The sequence below is a fragment of the Alternaria burnsii genome (assembly GCF_013036055.1).
Source record: "Alternaria burnsii strain CBS107.38 chromosome Unknown 730, whole genome shotgun sequence".
In the NCBI taxonomy this organism is placed as follows: domain Eukaryota; kingdom Fungi; phylum Ascomycota; class Dothideomycetes; order Pleosporales; family Pleosporaceae; genus Alternaria; species Alternaria burnsii.
This window is the reverse complement of record NW_024066110.1, coordinates 1107120-1121139: the sequence shown is the minus strand read 5'-3', so window position 1 is coordinate 1121139 and position 14020 is coordinate 1107120. Positions and strand designations below refer to the sequence as shown.

At 53.3% G+C, this 14020-nt stretch overlaps 5 protein-coding genes across 5 annotated transcripts; 3 read left to right on the top strand and 2 right to left on the bottom strand.

The window, feature by feature from the left end:
- Window positions 1–1179: 1179 nt before the first annotated feature.
- Window positions 1180–4042, top strand: GT037_003788 (uncharacterized protein; the record flags this gene model as incomplete). The annotated part of the gene is made up of 4 exons (XM_038928835.1): window positions 1180–1266; window positions 1344–2005; window positions 2757–3398; window positions 3568–4042. 4 exons carry the CDS (start codon window positions 1180–1182, stop codon window positions 4040–4042), a joined length of 1866 nt encoding a protein of 621 aa, XP_038788542.1.
- Window positions 4043–4274: 232 nt separating this feature from the next.
- Window positions 4275–5033, bottom strand: GT037_003787 (uncharacterized protein; the record flags this gene model as incomplete). Its single annotated transcript, XM_038928834.1, has 1 exon — window positions 4275–5033. The coding sequence occupies one exon, from the start codon at window positions 5031–5033 to the stop codon at window positions 4275–4277; it is 759 nt and encodes a 252-aa protein (XP_038788541.1).
- A 906-nt stretch (window positions 5034–5939) lies between these two features.
- Window positions 5940–8095, bottom strand: GT037_003786 (tpr-like protein; the record flags this gene model as incomplete). The annotated part of the gene is made up of 3 exons (XM_038928833.1): window positions 5940–6103; window positions 6156–7427; window positions 7513–8095. The coding sequence occupies 3 exons, from the start codon at window positions 8093–8095 to the stop codon at window positions 5940–5942; spliced, it is 2019 nt and encodes a 672-aa protein (XP_038788540.1).
- Window positions 8096–9362: 1267 nt separating this feature from the next.
- GT037_003785 (uncharacterized protein) lies at window positions 9363–9877 on the top strand (the record flags this gene model as incomplete). The annotated part of the gene is made up of 2 exons (XM_038928832.1): window positions 9363–9593; window positions 9644–9877. The coding sequence occupies 2 exons, from the start codon at window positions 9363–9365 to the stop codon at window positions 9875–9877; spliced, it is 465 nt and encodes a 154-aa protein (XP_038788539.1).
- A 676-nt stretch (window positions 9878–10553) lies between these two features.
- Window positions 10554–13870, top strand: GT037_003784 (poly-binding protein 4; the record flags this gene model as incomplete). Its single annotated transcript, XM_038928831.1, has 6 exons — window positions 10554–10655; window positions 10702–10718; window positions 10771–11601; window positions 11653–11734; window positions 12468–13089; window positions 13170–13870. 6 exons carry the CDS (start codon window positions 10554–10556, stop codon window positions 13868–13870), a joined length of 2355 nt encoding a protein of 784 aa, XP_038788538.1.
- Window positions 13871–14020: the final 150 nt, after the last annotated feature.

The following is a 14020-nucleotide window of genomic DNA, read 5'->3' as shown; positions in this document are numbered from 1 at the left end:
GGAAAGGTTGTAACCATCTACCTTCCTGAGGTCATGTTAGCTTGCCGCACATATTGAATAAGGAACGCATGTTGAAGTTGATTAAGCCGTAGCATGAGAGTCAAGTCCAAAAACTGATAACATATCATGTGATCTCATACTCACATAAAATGTGGCACCGCCCCGACTAACACAGCATCGCTTCGATCCGTGCGAGCATCATGGTTGTTCGGTACAGACAATAACGGAACGTCATAATGTGACATGCTGACATGAATTGTGAGCCTAAGAGCTTCCGTAAGAACAGTCGACTCCGAGAATCTCATCGCATAGGCTTAGTCATTGTCGCTAGCGTGTCAATTTCGCGTGGTTTCCCAGCCCGCACTAGACGGGATAGCCACGTCCCGCTCATCAATTTCATCGCCAATTTGTTCCATATCAGATCGAGATTGTGTGTTGATGTTCGTGTTCCCTCTCCACTCGCATACATTTGTCGCCACTTAAAGGTCGTCGTGACCTTGGAACATGTGCTTCCGATCACGTCCTGACAAGAGCAAACCTACTGTCACCAAACAGGTCTTTCAATGCGCTCGGCAACACCTTAAGTCTTCCTTAACAGAAGAACCGCACGATCCGTAGACTCTGTTTCAACACAGAACCGGTATACTCAAACCACAATCCGTTTCTCGATTCAAATTTGTTCTTGGCTTTCCTAGCATCACACAAAATTACCATCCAGAAGCTTAGCCATGACTTGTCTCTCTTACTTGATTCTTCCAAGACGGCTTTATGAGGGCCGGATGGCTAGAACACGACCATCAGGGCCCAGACGGGAGCTGCGACGCTTTTGCGACATGAGCGACCCCAACATCCTAGCGAGTGGTCGACCCTGCCGCGCATTGGCGTTTGACACAGTGCTCCGACCACTTACGATTGCCAAGCTGACCTGTAAACGTTGTGGATGCGTTCCATTATGCAGGTTCCGGCAATGCCAATGTACGCACCAGACGGTGGCTCGGGTAAGCATATGTTGCTGAGACTCATGGGCTTGGAAAAGACTTATCTACAGTACAGATCTCCAACTGACCTTCGATAAGCTTTCTGGTAACATCCTCAATTCGTTTTGGTTTTCTGTTAACTTTGCTGCCGGACAGCTATTCTCTTTACACGCCCTTTTTCCCGAGTATCTAATCAGCCAACATGAAGCTCTCTCTCGAACTGACTCTCGGTCTTCTGGTCATATCGTGCGTAGATGCTTTCGTCGTTCCTCCCCGCACACTATGGGCAGTAAGTATATCCAAATTTGACACTACCTTGGCATCGTTCGATATTTGGTCTGTAGCATATGCTTATCCGTGTGATAGACGAAATCAGCTCTTGTTTCCCGCTCGTACCGAGCGCACCCCATTAGACGCGACGCAGACTTTCAGAGTCTAGACTCGTTGACCAACGGGGGAAGCCGCCGTCGCGAAGCTCAAAAACAGGGAGGTGGAGGAGGTGGTCTCACAATTGGAGGACTCACTCTGGGTGGCCCAGGTGGCGGGATTACTGGCGACGGTCTTAACCTCGGCGGAAACCAGAAGGGAAACAGTACAGCGACGACTGAAGAGGCACCCAAGTCTTCAGCAACTAAAGGCGAAAAGCCCGCTACTGCCGAGGAGGGAAACTCCGCTGCTGAAGCGCAGAAGCCTGCTGCCACGGAAGAGCAAAAGCCAGCAAAATCTGAGGCTGGCGCTGGCGCTGGTACAGAAAACCAGCCTGGCCGCGCCGAAGGAGAGGCAGCGAAGAAGGAAGCCGAGAAGGAAGCCCAAGAGGCAGCGGGAGAAAAGTCAAATGGTGTCAAGGCTACTGAAGAATCTGAAAGGTTCTCTGAAGAGTCTGGTATCACTCTCGGCCAGGATGGCAACGCAGACAATCTAGGCGGAAATCTAGGCATTACAGAAGGTTCGGATGGCAGTAAGTCTATTGGTGGATCTAACGGTATCAATGTTGCCGCCAACGGAGAAGCGACTCTGGCAGGTAATGAGTAAGTATGAGCCACCATAAGTGTATGACCTGATGCCAGCCGCTGCCGTCGCCACCGTCTTGCTTGTATTTCTCCTGGCCATATACTCAAAGAACACATCGCTAGAGTCCCTCATAATCTGTATTACCTGTTCTATTACTGTTGGCTTCTCATCGCCAAAAGATGATGTTGTGTGCATCAGCTGTCATCGGATCGCGTGTTGGAGAATGTGTCAAAGCTTTTTGCCAGCTCTCATGGATCTACTTCTTGTACTCTAAATATAGCAGATAGTATTGTTCTTTTCTTCGTCCTTTATCTTGTTTCTCAAGTAAACAATCTTCCAAATACCTCCTCAATTTCAACATCTCTGCTGACAGCTTTCTCATACCTAGGTACTGTCTCACAGCATGCGGCCTGTGACAGAGCTACCAGCAACGCTCAGATGGCCTCGCAACCCTCACTTTCCTCGTTCACCATTCTCTAGTCCTGCAAGTATTAGGCCTGCCCCGGGCTCTTGCACGCCTTCCTTCTCGGCGGAAGCGTTCTGCCAAGCACCATAGACTCTGCTACACAGTTCAAGTAGGAGCGACTCCCAGCTAGTCAGCACACACACACACACACACACACACACACACACACACACACCACCCGCAATCGCGTCAAATTAATCAGTTAATCGGGAGAGAATGGCATATGCGCACTCTGATGACGATGATACCTACGCCGAGATGCATCCGAGTCGACAACAGCGATATCAGATGCTATCTAGCAGCACGGTCGCATCAGAGGACAACGCCTCCAACAGCGATGAAGAAAGGGACCTGTTTAGATTGAAATTTAAACTGAGTGTTGCAGACCGCAAGAACAGCGATCTAGAAGTCGAAGTCCAGCGCCTGCAGAGTGAAATTGATACGGTCAAGGCTCTGAACCAGAATCTCGAGCAGGAAAAGGCTACCCACACCACCACGACGTCGGAAGCCGAGGCGCTACGGACACAGATCGAAGTGCTCGAGGCCGCTCTGGAACACCAGGATGTCGAACTGACTAATATTACCGGTGCGGCGCAAGGAATGTCGCACTCGTGCGCTCGACCACAGAATTCCTATGATCGCCTCATTGTAAAGCTTGCCGCGGTTCGTGGGGATGTTCATGTTGCACAACAAGAAGTGGATGAAGCAACATCTCACTCGAGCGATAACACTGCAAGCCAAGGACGGATCGCTGATCTGCAGCGAAAGCTGGCGGTCGAGGAAGATAAGGTCGCTAGGCTTACCAAAGCAAACAAATTGCTTACCGAACAGCGCTCAGCGAGCGAAGCAGATGCAGAGTTCCTTAGGACACGGCTCTCCAACCTCGAAGCTGAGGTGCGGGAGTCTCGCGTGAGCAACTCAAGGACTCAAACGGATCCGAAAAGGTACGTAACGATTGGTGATCTTAGGTTTCGCGACAGACCAAGCACGCTTGATTTCTTTAGTGTGACATCATCATCTTATGTTCTGAGAATGCAGCGGGTTACTCCCAGCACCTCCGTTACCTATCCATCTTCCTCCTCTCCATTGAGTATCTCATTCACACTGTTGTAGACTTCTTTCAGGCTGTTCGCAGGCCCAGGTGGGTGTGAACATCCAAACTCCCAGACATGCAACATGTCAAGACCGCCCTGAGATTGAGATTGAGGTGCCGGAGAATGAGATTGAAATCTTGAAAGACAAACTCAACGAGCTCAGGTGGAACGCTCTCGACAATGTCATCGACCTCGATATGGCCAACAGAGCATTTCGTGCCTTTGATTGCGACCACATCAATACTAGGAATCTTCCCGACGGAAGAAACTCTTCGCGTCTACCTAACGCCGGATGGGTTGCGTCGAGCATCTTCAAGGATTGGAAGGAAGACGAGCAGTTTGTCAAGGTCTATAGTAAACGCCGACAGAATGTGATCAATCACCACAAGGCTCATGGGCGCATCCAGGAAGGAAAAGGTGCGAAGTTCTGGCTTCTTAGGGATGAGTTTAACTATGTGGACGAGAAGCGTGGTCTGGATGTAGTCTACAAGTGAGATGGCGATGAAAACGGGGAAGGAGGAACGTGCTACTGCCGATACCATACTTCGGTACAGGCGCGACGGCAAAGATGTCGTTAGGGCTCAGAGACATCTATGGTCACTTACGCAAGGCATATTAGAGACTTTGGCACGACGGAGATAGTTAACCACTGCTCGACATCGTGTACATGAAAGACCCTTTCAAGCAGAGCAAGGATGGCAAATCGACCCACCATTGCCAATTCCATCATCCCCCAAAATGCTCCTCAACATGATGTGCAACAGCTGCCTCATCTCCCTCAAAATCTTCACACACCGGACATATCGCAACCTGAGGCTTCCTCAACTCTCCACTCCCAGTTTCCTGATGTCTCCGATCCGCCTCTTCCAGCGCAGCAAATATTCCCACATCCGCAGGCTGTCTCCTCCTCTCATCATAAAGATACTCGTCCTCATCCCTAATATCCCTCTCTATTCTCCCACCAACCATCCTCCCCGGTCTCATCTCTACACCATTTTCCCCACCTTCACCATCCCTACCTAGCCCCGCACCAGCGCCACCAACAACAGCCTCACCCTGCGTTCCTTCGCTCTCAGAGACAAGTTTTTGTACCCTACCAACCCTTCCATCCCTTAACCTTACTTTCACACCCCGAGGATGATCGCCACGCGTCAGCAAGTCTGCTACAATACCCCGGACTTGGTGTCCCGTGGGCTGGTCTTGTTTGAGGATGATGGAAACAGCTGTACCGGGGCTGAGAGAAGCGAAGGATGGAACGGGAGGATAGTCTAGGTTCGATCTGAAGTTCGGTCCACCACGGCCCCTGCCTCTACCTCGTCCTCGCCCTCGTCCTCGTCCCCGGTAATCCGAGACATGGAAGTTGGCCTCGGAATTGTAGATGGAGGATGGCATGGAGTCACCGCGGGACCGCGGTGTGTGCGCGCCTCGTGGTAGTCCTGACGTGGATGTTTGGCGGTTTGGACGGCCGCGTCTGGAAGGTTGCATTGTGGACATTCAATCGTACGGTTACGTGGCATGATCTGTAGAGGGTGGAGAGAGTGTAGAGGCGCCTCTCAGAAGGTCCCTGTCTTCGAAAGAATGCCCGAGTAGCTATTACTGGCGGTGCAGTCTGAAAAGACTTTATGCTTCCTTTGAACGTTGTCAAAACCACTTGCGAAAACTTAACGTACCAAACAAGGAGCAAGTTTTCCTAGCTCAGGGTTTACGCGAAGTGGTGCTATTGTTGGAATGACACTCGTGAGAAAAAACCTTTGACGGGATCACTACTAGTTGAGGTAGAAACAATAAACATTAAGGTCTCGGGCACTATGGAGATCAAGGTCATGCAAAATGCTACTGGACGGTTTTCACAAGACCTTAGCATGTATGACGTCATTGGCTCCTTTTGCACACGATTCGGTACGATTTCTGCTGCAAATATCACGACATGAACGATCCACCACAACGGCTAGTGTACACGATCACCATTGCGACTCGTCCTTGTGTCGGGAGGCCATCTCTGTCTGTGCGTCACGAGCACGAAGACAAACTCTTGGTCGTTAACGTTTTATTCTTAAATTCCGCATTTCACTACTAATTTCAACACGTCACATACAGTAGACATTTCTTAAAAGCGGATTTCATGCACAAGATAGTAATGAGAGACGCCAGGCAATGCTAAATCCCTCGGGAGCCAACGTGAAAATCAATGCTTCGCATCCCACCCAAATACAGGAGAGCGATCCGAACGACCGTCTATGCATCTACTGCTCGCGCGTCTCCTGTATCCAACGCCAGTGAATGAAATCTGTCGGAAGTGTTCTGCCAAGGGTATACACACGAATCAAAGAGAGGATGCTGTTTTTGAAACGGAGCGTCGTCGTGGGGGTTGTGTGGGTATAAATGAGGCGCTTAGAAGGGGAAGCCACCGGGTGGTCCTCCTCTTCGACCACCGCTGGGCATACCACCCATACCACCGAATGGACTGCCGCCGCCGCCGGTGCTGAAGTGGAAACCACCTCCTCCACCACGGCCGCCTCCCATGCCCCCACCCATCCCACCGAACATTTGCATGACTGTGCGTTTTGTTAGCTGTGAATGTTTTCTCGCAGTGGTTATTGTACTTACGAATCTCTGGGTCAATGCCACCACCCATGCCACCCATGCCTCCACCCATACCGCCCCCACCGAACATGTCGTTGGGGTCTACGAGATCAGCGCCGGAGTCGTACCGTTCACGTTTCTGTGGGTCGCTCAGAGTCTCGTGTGCTTCTTGGATCTCCTTGAACCTGTCTGCAGCATCCGCGTCGTCAGGGTTCTTGTCTGGGTGATGTACGATGGCCAGCTTGCGGTATGCTTTCTTGATTTGTTGCTCTGTGGCATCCTTCTCGATACCGAGAATCTTGTAGTAGTCTTTCCTCTTGCTCTTCTTGAGCTCCATCTCGGCATCGCGGATTTCCTTGGCGATTCCAGGTTCCGACGGGTTCTCTTCCTGGATGGCCTTGAGATCACGCACAGCCTCCTCCCAGTTGCCGTTCTCGCCCAAAGCTTTTGCCCGGGTCTTCCGTGCCTTTGTGTAGCTCGGGTCGAGTTCCAGCGCCTTCTCGCAGTCGGCAATAGCTTGCTTCCAGCTCTTTTGCCGGCTGTGGCAGAGGGCTCGGTTCTGGAGGATCTTGGAGTTTGTGCCCTTGTTCGAGGGATCGACTTCTAGCGCCTGGGTGTAGGTGTCGATGGCTTCTTGGAACCTGCCAGACTTAAAGGCAGCGTTACCTTCCGACTTCATGCGGTCCAGTTTTTGAACCATGCGAAGGTACTTGACAGCAGCCTTGAAGTCAGGGTCGCAGGCAAGCGCTTGTCTGAAATGTTGGACAGCCTTGTCGTTCTCGCCCTGGGCGTATAGGATGCGACCGCGAAGCACGAGAGCATCCGGGTCCTGGTTGTTGTACCGTAGCAGCGACATGGCAACATTCTGTGCCTCCCCAAGCGCATTGGCATTGCCCATGCGCAAGTGTGCCTCTCCCCGCATAAGCTGCCACTTTCGGGGCTTGTCTACACCAGCACCAAGCCCCTTCTCAGCCTCGTTGAGAGCGTAGATGACCATGGAGCCGGAGCCCTCGTTCCGTGCAGTGTCCTCGGCCATGCGGAGGTGCTTTTGCATTGTCAAGGCAGGCTGCTTGTCTTTGGCCGTGGCATTGATGGAGTCGTATACTTGCACAGCCTCGTCTGGCCGTCCCAGACTGGTGTATACTCTGCCTAACCGCAGCAGGATCTTCATGTTATTGGGGTCCAGCTCGTCGGCCATCTTGCAGTCCTCCATGGCCTCGTAGAACTTGTTGGCGGAAATGTAGGCGGCGGCCCGGTTCGAGTAGTAGGTGGCATTCTTGGGGTCGGCCTCGATAGCTGCGGATTGGTTAGCCCGAAGCTCTCCTTGGTGTGTTGTGTAGTGCAAAGCTGCGGCTAGTGCATGGCAAGTATGACTACGCACCTTTGGAGTATTCCTCGATGGCGCGTGGGTAATCCTTGATCTTGAAGAATTTGTTGCCAGCAGCCTTGTACTCCTCGGCGTCTATGGTCGGGGGCTCAGCAGGCGGGGTGGCAGCCTCGGGGGTGGCAGCATAGTTTGCCGTGGGCGGCGGCGGGCTCTTTGTGTATCTGTGGGGAGGAGGAGCGGGCCCATCTGGGGCGCCGTTGGCGCCATTCGTCTTTGGGGCATCTGCTACCGGGCTCGAGGGTGCGGGCGAGGACGAGTGTTCCCGGTCGACGTCCATTGGCTGGGGTGTGGGCTGGTCCATGGCGGACATTTGCGAGGACAGGCGTTGGCGTTCCTCAGGCGGCAGATTTAGCGGGTGTGAGTCGCGGTCGTACTTGGAGGAACGCTTGGACGAGTACGAGCTCGAACGGCGGCTGGAGGAGCGTTCCCGGTCTTTCACCTTGGAGTGGGTGTGCTTGTCAGGCGAGGCAGGAGGGGTGCCCGCGGTAGCCTGGGGTGAAGGTCGGGGGGCAAGGTTGGGGATATCTCTGGTCCTGGACGACTTCTTTGAGGATGCGAAGAAGGAGGGAAGAACCATGGGGGCGAGCTGCGGAAGGATAGCGGCCTGGATGGTGTCACTAGAAATTTAGTCTGGCTGCAGCGACTGTTGGTTGAGATCCAGGGCGGATAAAAATTAAGCTGGGATTTTGGTCCTAAAAACGATGCTAGAATGTTCCATATCAGCGAGGTTAAGCCCGCTAGCACGTCTGCCACAAGGGCAAGCCGCAGCGGACGTGCATCGGAAGGCTGGGGCTGATAATCGCCTACACGCCGCGACGCCAATCACCTGCATGCGCGTAGGCGTGCATTTACTGGCCGCTGTCACTTCGCTCGTGCTGCAGACGCTCTGCAATTGCCTATGTCGTTTCACCCTCACTCTACAGTCATACCTTGTGTGGCGTCTGACTCGCCCAGTTCGCGAAGAGAGGTTGGGAGCCGCAGCGTCAATAGAGAACAACAACACCTTGCATGGAGGATGCGCGAAACTCTGCCCACTCCCAACGCTCGCCGTCACATGTCGGTCGATGCGTTGGTTTATCGACGGCCAGCCTGCTTCTTTGTGTGCCAATGTGAAACGCTCTCTGGGTCTGCGGGTCCATGTTTACATGTCCGAAGACGACAAGCAACAACACCGAGGATAACTCCTACCAGGCAAGCGCTTATCCTATGACTCGTCATTGCGGAGAGAAACATTTGGCGACTGCGCGATCGGCTGGATGTTCCCAAACAGGTAACTCGAGATGGTCGTGACCAATCAGAGGAGACTGTGACCAACGATTGTCGAAACGTTGATTCTTCAATCGACTCCATGTCGTCCATGCTAATGTAAACACATCCCTAGAATTCTTCGAGCTTGGACAGAATACCGTCCGCGCGCGTCGCCAGCTGACCACCTTACTCCTCCAAGACGGCCCCGCTCCATCTCACCACACGCACTAGCCTGGCGATCCTGGAGCTCTCTCACTGCACTCCTCATCGTCTGGTTCCACAAAGTCTCAGCCCATGCCACGTAGATACTTGTGTAGAGTATTCAACCCAACTTGACGTCCCAGTCACACTACCGCCGCTCTCTGTCTACCCACCAGTGCCCCTCGCCTCCGTCATCCCGCTCCGATACGCACGTGCCACCAGTTACCGGCATAGCGGCGTTACCTCCAGGCCAGATCCAAGGCTTCATTCCACATCCCAAGATAGTAATCGCGCTTGGGCGCAACAGCGGGAGCCACAAACTTCAGACCCTTCAAACGCTTCACCGCTAGCTCCCCGCCACCTTTGTCCCCTTCACGCCCGCGCCAACAGCACGTATGACAGGCGGCGACCAACAACGAGTGGCCACTTCTGACTACCGCTCTGATTACCGCCACGGTCTCGACGCATCTTCCACATCCCAGCAGCCCTCGATCAGCGAGTCGGATCGCCTGTCCATCACTATGGGACTCACCTACAACATCTACCTCAACTCCACCTCGTCGCGCATCTACGGCTGCAAGAACTGCAAGACCCATCTCTCCAACCACGATGACATACTCAGCAGGGTCAGCGCGCCTTGAACTCTACGCATCAATGGAATGCTAACATTGCGAAGAACTTCCGTGGCCAGCACGGCAAGGCCTATCTCTTTGACAGCGTCGTAAACATTACCGAATCCGACCCCAACGAACGCAACATGACCACAGGACGTCACATAGTACGAGACATCCACTGTCGCCAGTGCAAGGAGACTGTCGGTTGGAAGTACGACAAGGCATACGAGGCCAGCGAGAAGTACAAGGAGGGCAAGTTCATCCTGGAGGAGGAGCTACTTTGCACCGTCACCTAGAGGGAGAACATTTTACTCGATGCCGTCGACGTCATATTTGCATGGGTATTTGTTGCGATTCTTGGGTTGGATATGGCGATTCGGCTTGGATTTTACGAAAGGTGTTTACGCGTTTGGGTTTGACTGAACTTCCGACAAGGCGTTCAGGTGGGTTTACATGGTATGCTAGACCCTACAGTGCTGTTGCTATTTTTTTTTTCCATTCACGAGCTGGCATGTTGATGCGGACGCGGCGGAGGTCTGCGGTGAGCTTCGAGCTTCGAGCTTCTTGGAGCTATGAGCTGTCCAATTCCGTAGAACCGTATCACGCAACTCACCAACTCATGACACCAGTCTCAATATTTCGCGTGTGTCTCCAGGCGTGGCTCACTACCTCAGCAATGTTATTTAAGCTATGAAACACGCGTGCAGCCAGTATACTTCCAGTGCCCGTGGTGTGTACCCCGCAGTCGAACCTCGGCGGGGCAGAAGCTACCATACCACATCATCACCGAGGATCATTTCGCGCGTCCGATGTCGTCAGAGCGCGCGCCCTGTATCGCGCCTTATAGGTAGTCCACCAGCTCCACTTGGTCGCTCCTAGTTTCTCAGCTCAAACGTGTGTCTTTATTTCGATCTTGTTACGTTCATCTCAGTATCTCACCATCGATAATCAGTTGCAGTAATCAAACACGACATGAAAGCAGTGGTATTCAAGGGACCGGGGAAGGTGGTGATTGAAGATAGGCCGATTCCAAAGATTCAAGATGCCAAAGATATCATTGTCAAAGTTGAAAAGGTACGCTAGCAGTTCAGCATCATCAGTTCCTACTAATCATTCGCAGACGGCATTGTGCGGCAGGTACTTGGAATCACCATCGATGCTACCAACATCTCTGACTGAACACATCAAGTGAACTGCACGTTTTTCGCGGCCATCAACCATCTGCTACCGATTTTGTGATGGGTCATGAGTTTACCGGCTACGTTCACGAAGTAGGTTCATCGATTAAGACACTCAAAGTCGGGGATCGTGTTGTTTCGCCATTTACAACCTCCTGCGGCGAATGTTTCTACTGTACCCACGGCTTCTCTTCGAGATGTGTCAAGAGCCAGCTGTTTGGCTGCCCTACCCTAGATGGCGGCCAGGCGGAATATGTCCGAGTCCCTCTAGCCGACTCGACGGCTGTCAAAGCACCATCGGGAATCAGAGACGAGGCCCTAGTTCTTATGGCAGATATCTTTCCAACAGGCATGTTCGCAGCTAAGAACGGATTCCAATACTCCTCGCCCGAGGAGATCAAGGACAGTGTCGTCGTGCTCATTGGCTGTGGCCCTGTAGCTCTCTGCGCACTTTGCAACATCACCGACTACAAGCCAAAACATATCCTCGCTGTCGACTCTGTTCCCTCTCGTCTAGAACTCGCCAAGTCCCTGGGTGCAGAGCCCTGGAACTTTCAAACTGATCGCGAGGGCCTGGACAAACGTGTCAAAGAGCTCACAGATGGTCGCGGTGCAGACATTATCATTGAAGTTGTCGGACTTTCGCCTGCCCTTCGCATGGGTTATGAGCTTGTCCGACCTTGGGGTGTCATCAGCTCTGTCGGTGTGCATAATGGCGAGATACCCTGGACCGGGAATGAAGCATACAACAAGAACGTAAGGGTCCAAATGGGAAGGTGTCCGGTAAGAAGTGTGTTCGAGGAGGCTTTGGAAAGCTTGAAGCGGCATCAGGAAAAGCTTGGGTAAGTTTGAGGCTGGAACATGGAGGAAATTTGATGGCTAACCCGTGACAGATTCATGGCTGACAAGATCATGCCACTAAGCGAAGCCCTTGAAGGCTATGACTTGTTCGATAAGATGAAGGTGCAGAAGGTTGTTTTCGAGGCGCAGAAGTAGGGTTTATACGTAACAAGAGCATTAAGCGGTGTTGAGAGAGCAGGCGTTCATGGTGGTAGGGGCAAGTGCCCAGGTTGGCAGAGTCACAGTGTCCTCAAGCTGAGTTAAACAATCGAATAGTGGATGATCCGCACATCTCAGCCAATCACAATTATGGACGGCAAGATATATTCACATTCCAACCATCGTTAGCCAATACCCTGGATCTGATTTAGCTGCATCTTCGTGGGGACGTGGCCGTTTCCAAGGCCTGTGCACGCGGGGTCTATTCTGTTCTGTGTTCGATGATGGGGCGCGCGATACTTGCGAACAGCTCAATGCATTCACGCCTGCAGGCCATGCATGGTGATTGCCCATAGGAACGGTGTCGACTGCTGCACAAGGACATGAAATGCATTGAATCCTCCGTAGCTTCCTCCCAGCATCTGCAATCTTTGTGAATACGGCAAGGCTCGTCCGTCTCGCTAAGAGAAGCTACATCTGCCGCCCTAATATTGCTCAGACCCAGGGCTTCGTCTCCCTCCGTCACCTTACCTCCACTCTACCTGCACGCTCCAAACTGGTTCAGACAACACTCCTCTCTTCTCTTCTCCCACGCGTCCCCCAACCCTCCTCTCCGCTCCCACCTACCCTTGCTCCCCCCTCTCATCTACCTGTTCGCTATCCCGCACCGACCACCTCCCCCGCCACTTCCGTAATCGCCAGTGAGTAGCTTCCATGCCGACCTCCAAACACAAACCTCGACACCGTCACTAACATTCGGCACAATAGTCTGGAGAATTTCGACCCGTCCTCCTCACCCTCTCCACCCACTGCACCTAGGTCTCGTTTCCGTCTCCGCAACACAACTTCGTCTCTTGTAAGTATCGCGACATTGCGCGTGTCGCAAAACTACGTCACTGACCGCAGCTGCAGCGCTTCCCTAGGCCATCTCCACAACATGTCCTCAGAAGAGCCCCAACCCGGTCCCGGTCAAGATGCCAGCCGCGTCGCCGACCAACTGGACCGCCTCAACATCGACGGTGAGGGCGAGGTAGCCCCGCGCACCGAAGAGGAATACGCCGAGTCGCAGCTCACCCTGCGAGCCATTGTTTCGTCCAAGGAGGCCGGTGTCATTATTGGCAAGGCGGGCAAGAACGTTGCTGACCTGCGCGACGAGACTGGCGTGCGCGCCGGTGTCAGCAAGGTCGTTCAAGGTGTTCATGACCGTGTCCTCTCCGTCACTGGCAGTCTCTCTGGCATCGCCAAGGCATATGGCCTAGTCGCCAAAGGTCTGCTCGAAGGCGCTCCTGCAATGGGCATGGGCGGCGTTATCCGCACGGACGGCACTCATCGTATGTACAATTGCGACACCACGGCGCTCTCCCAGCGACATGGCTGCGTATGAGAGCTGGTACCAAGCTAACTTCTGTAGCCATCCGCCTGCTCATCTCGCACAACCAAATGGGTACCATCATTGGTCGCCAGGGCCTGAAGATCAAGCAGATTCAGGATGCCTCTGGTGTTCGTATGGTTGCGCAGAAGGAGATGCTCCCCCAGTCCACCGAGCGCATCGTCGAAGTCCAAGGATCGCCTGGCGGTATCGAGAAGGCTATCTGGGAGATTGGCAAGTGCCTCATCGACGACTCCGAGCGCGGCTACGGTACTGTCCTCTACAATCCTGCCGTCAGGGTTCAGCCTGGTGCTGGCCCTGTCCCACTATCCAATGGTGGCGGTGCACCTAGCGGTGGTATGGGCGGACGCTCGTACAACCGCACTGGTCATGGCGCTGATTTCAGTGATTCGCCTCCTGCCTTTTCCCGACGATCTGGCTCCGATGCCGCGAGCAGGCCTCCGCCCCCAACGCATACCGAAGATGGCGAGGAGATGCAGACTCAGAACATCAGCATCCCATCTGACATGGTTGGCTGTATCATTGGACGCGGCGGTAGCAAAATCAGCGAGATTCGCAAGACCTCCAACGCCCGTATCTCCATTGCGAAGGCACCCCATGACGACACTGGCGAGCGCATGTTTACCATCACTGGTAGTGCCAGTGCTAACGAGAAGGCGCTCTATCTTCTCTATGAGAACCTTGAGGCTGAAAAGATGCGTCGCAGCCAGGCCCAGGAGTAGATCGCTTCGTAAATATGCATCTGCTACCCAACCTCGGCGCCGTTAGGAGTTTCGCGGCGTTGTCGCTACACCTTGAGGGCCTTGCCCACTCTCTTGGGGGTCGCCAGACAGCCCGAAGCCGCTCAGGCTTCGCTATAGACTGCGAAATCT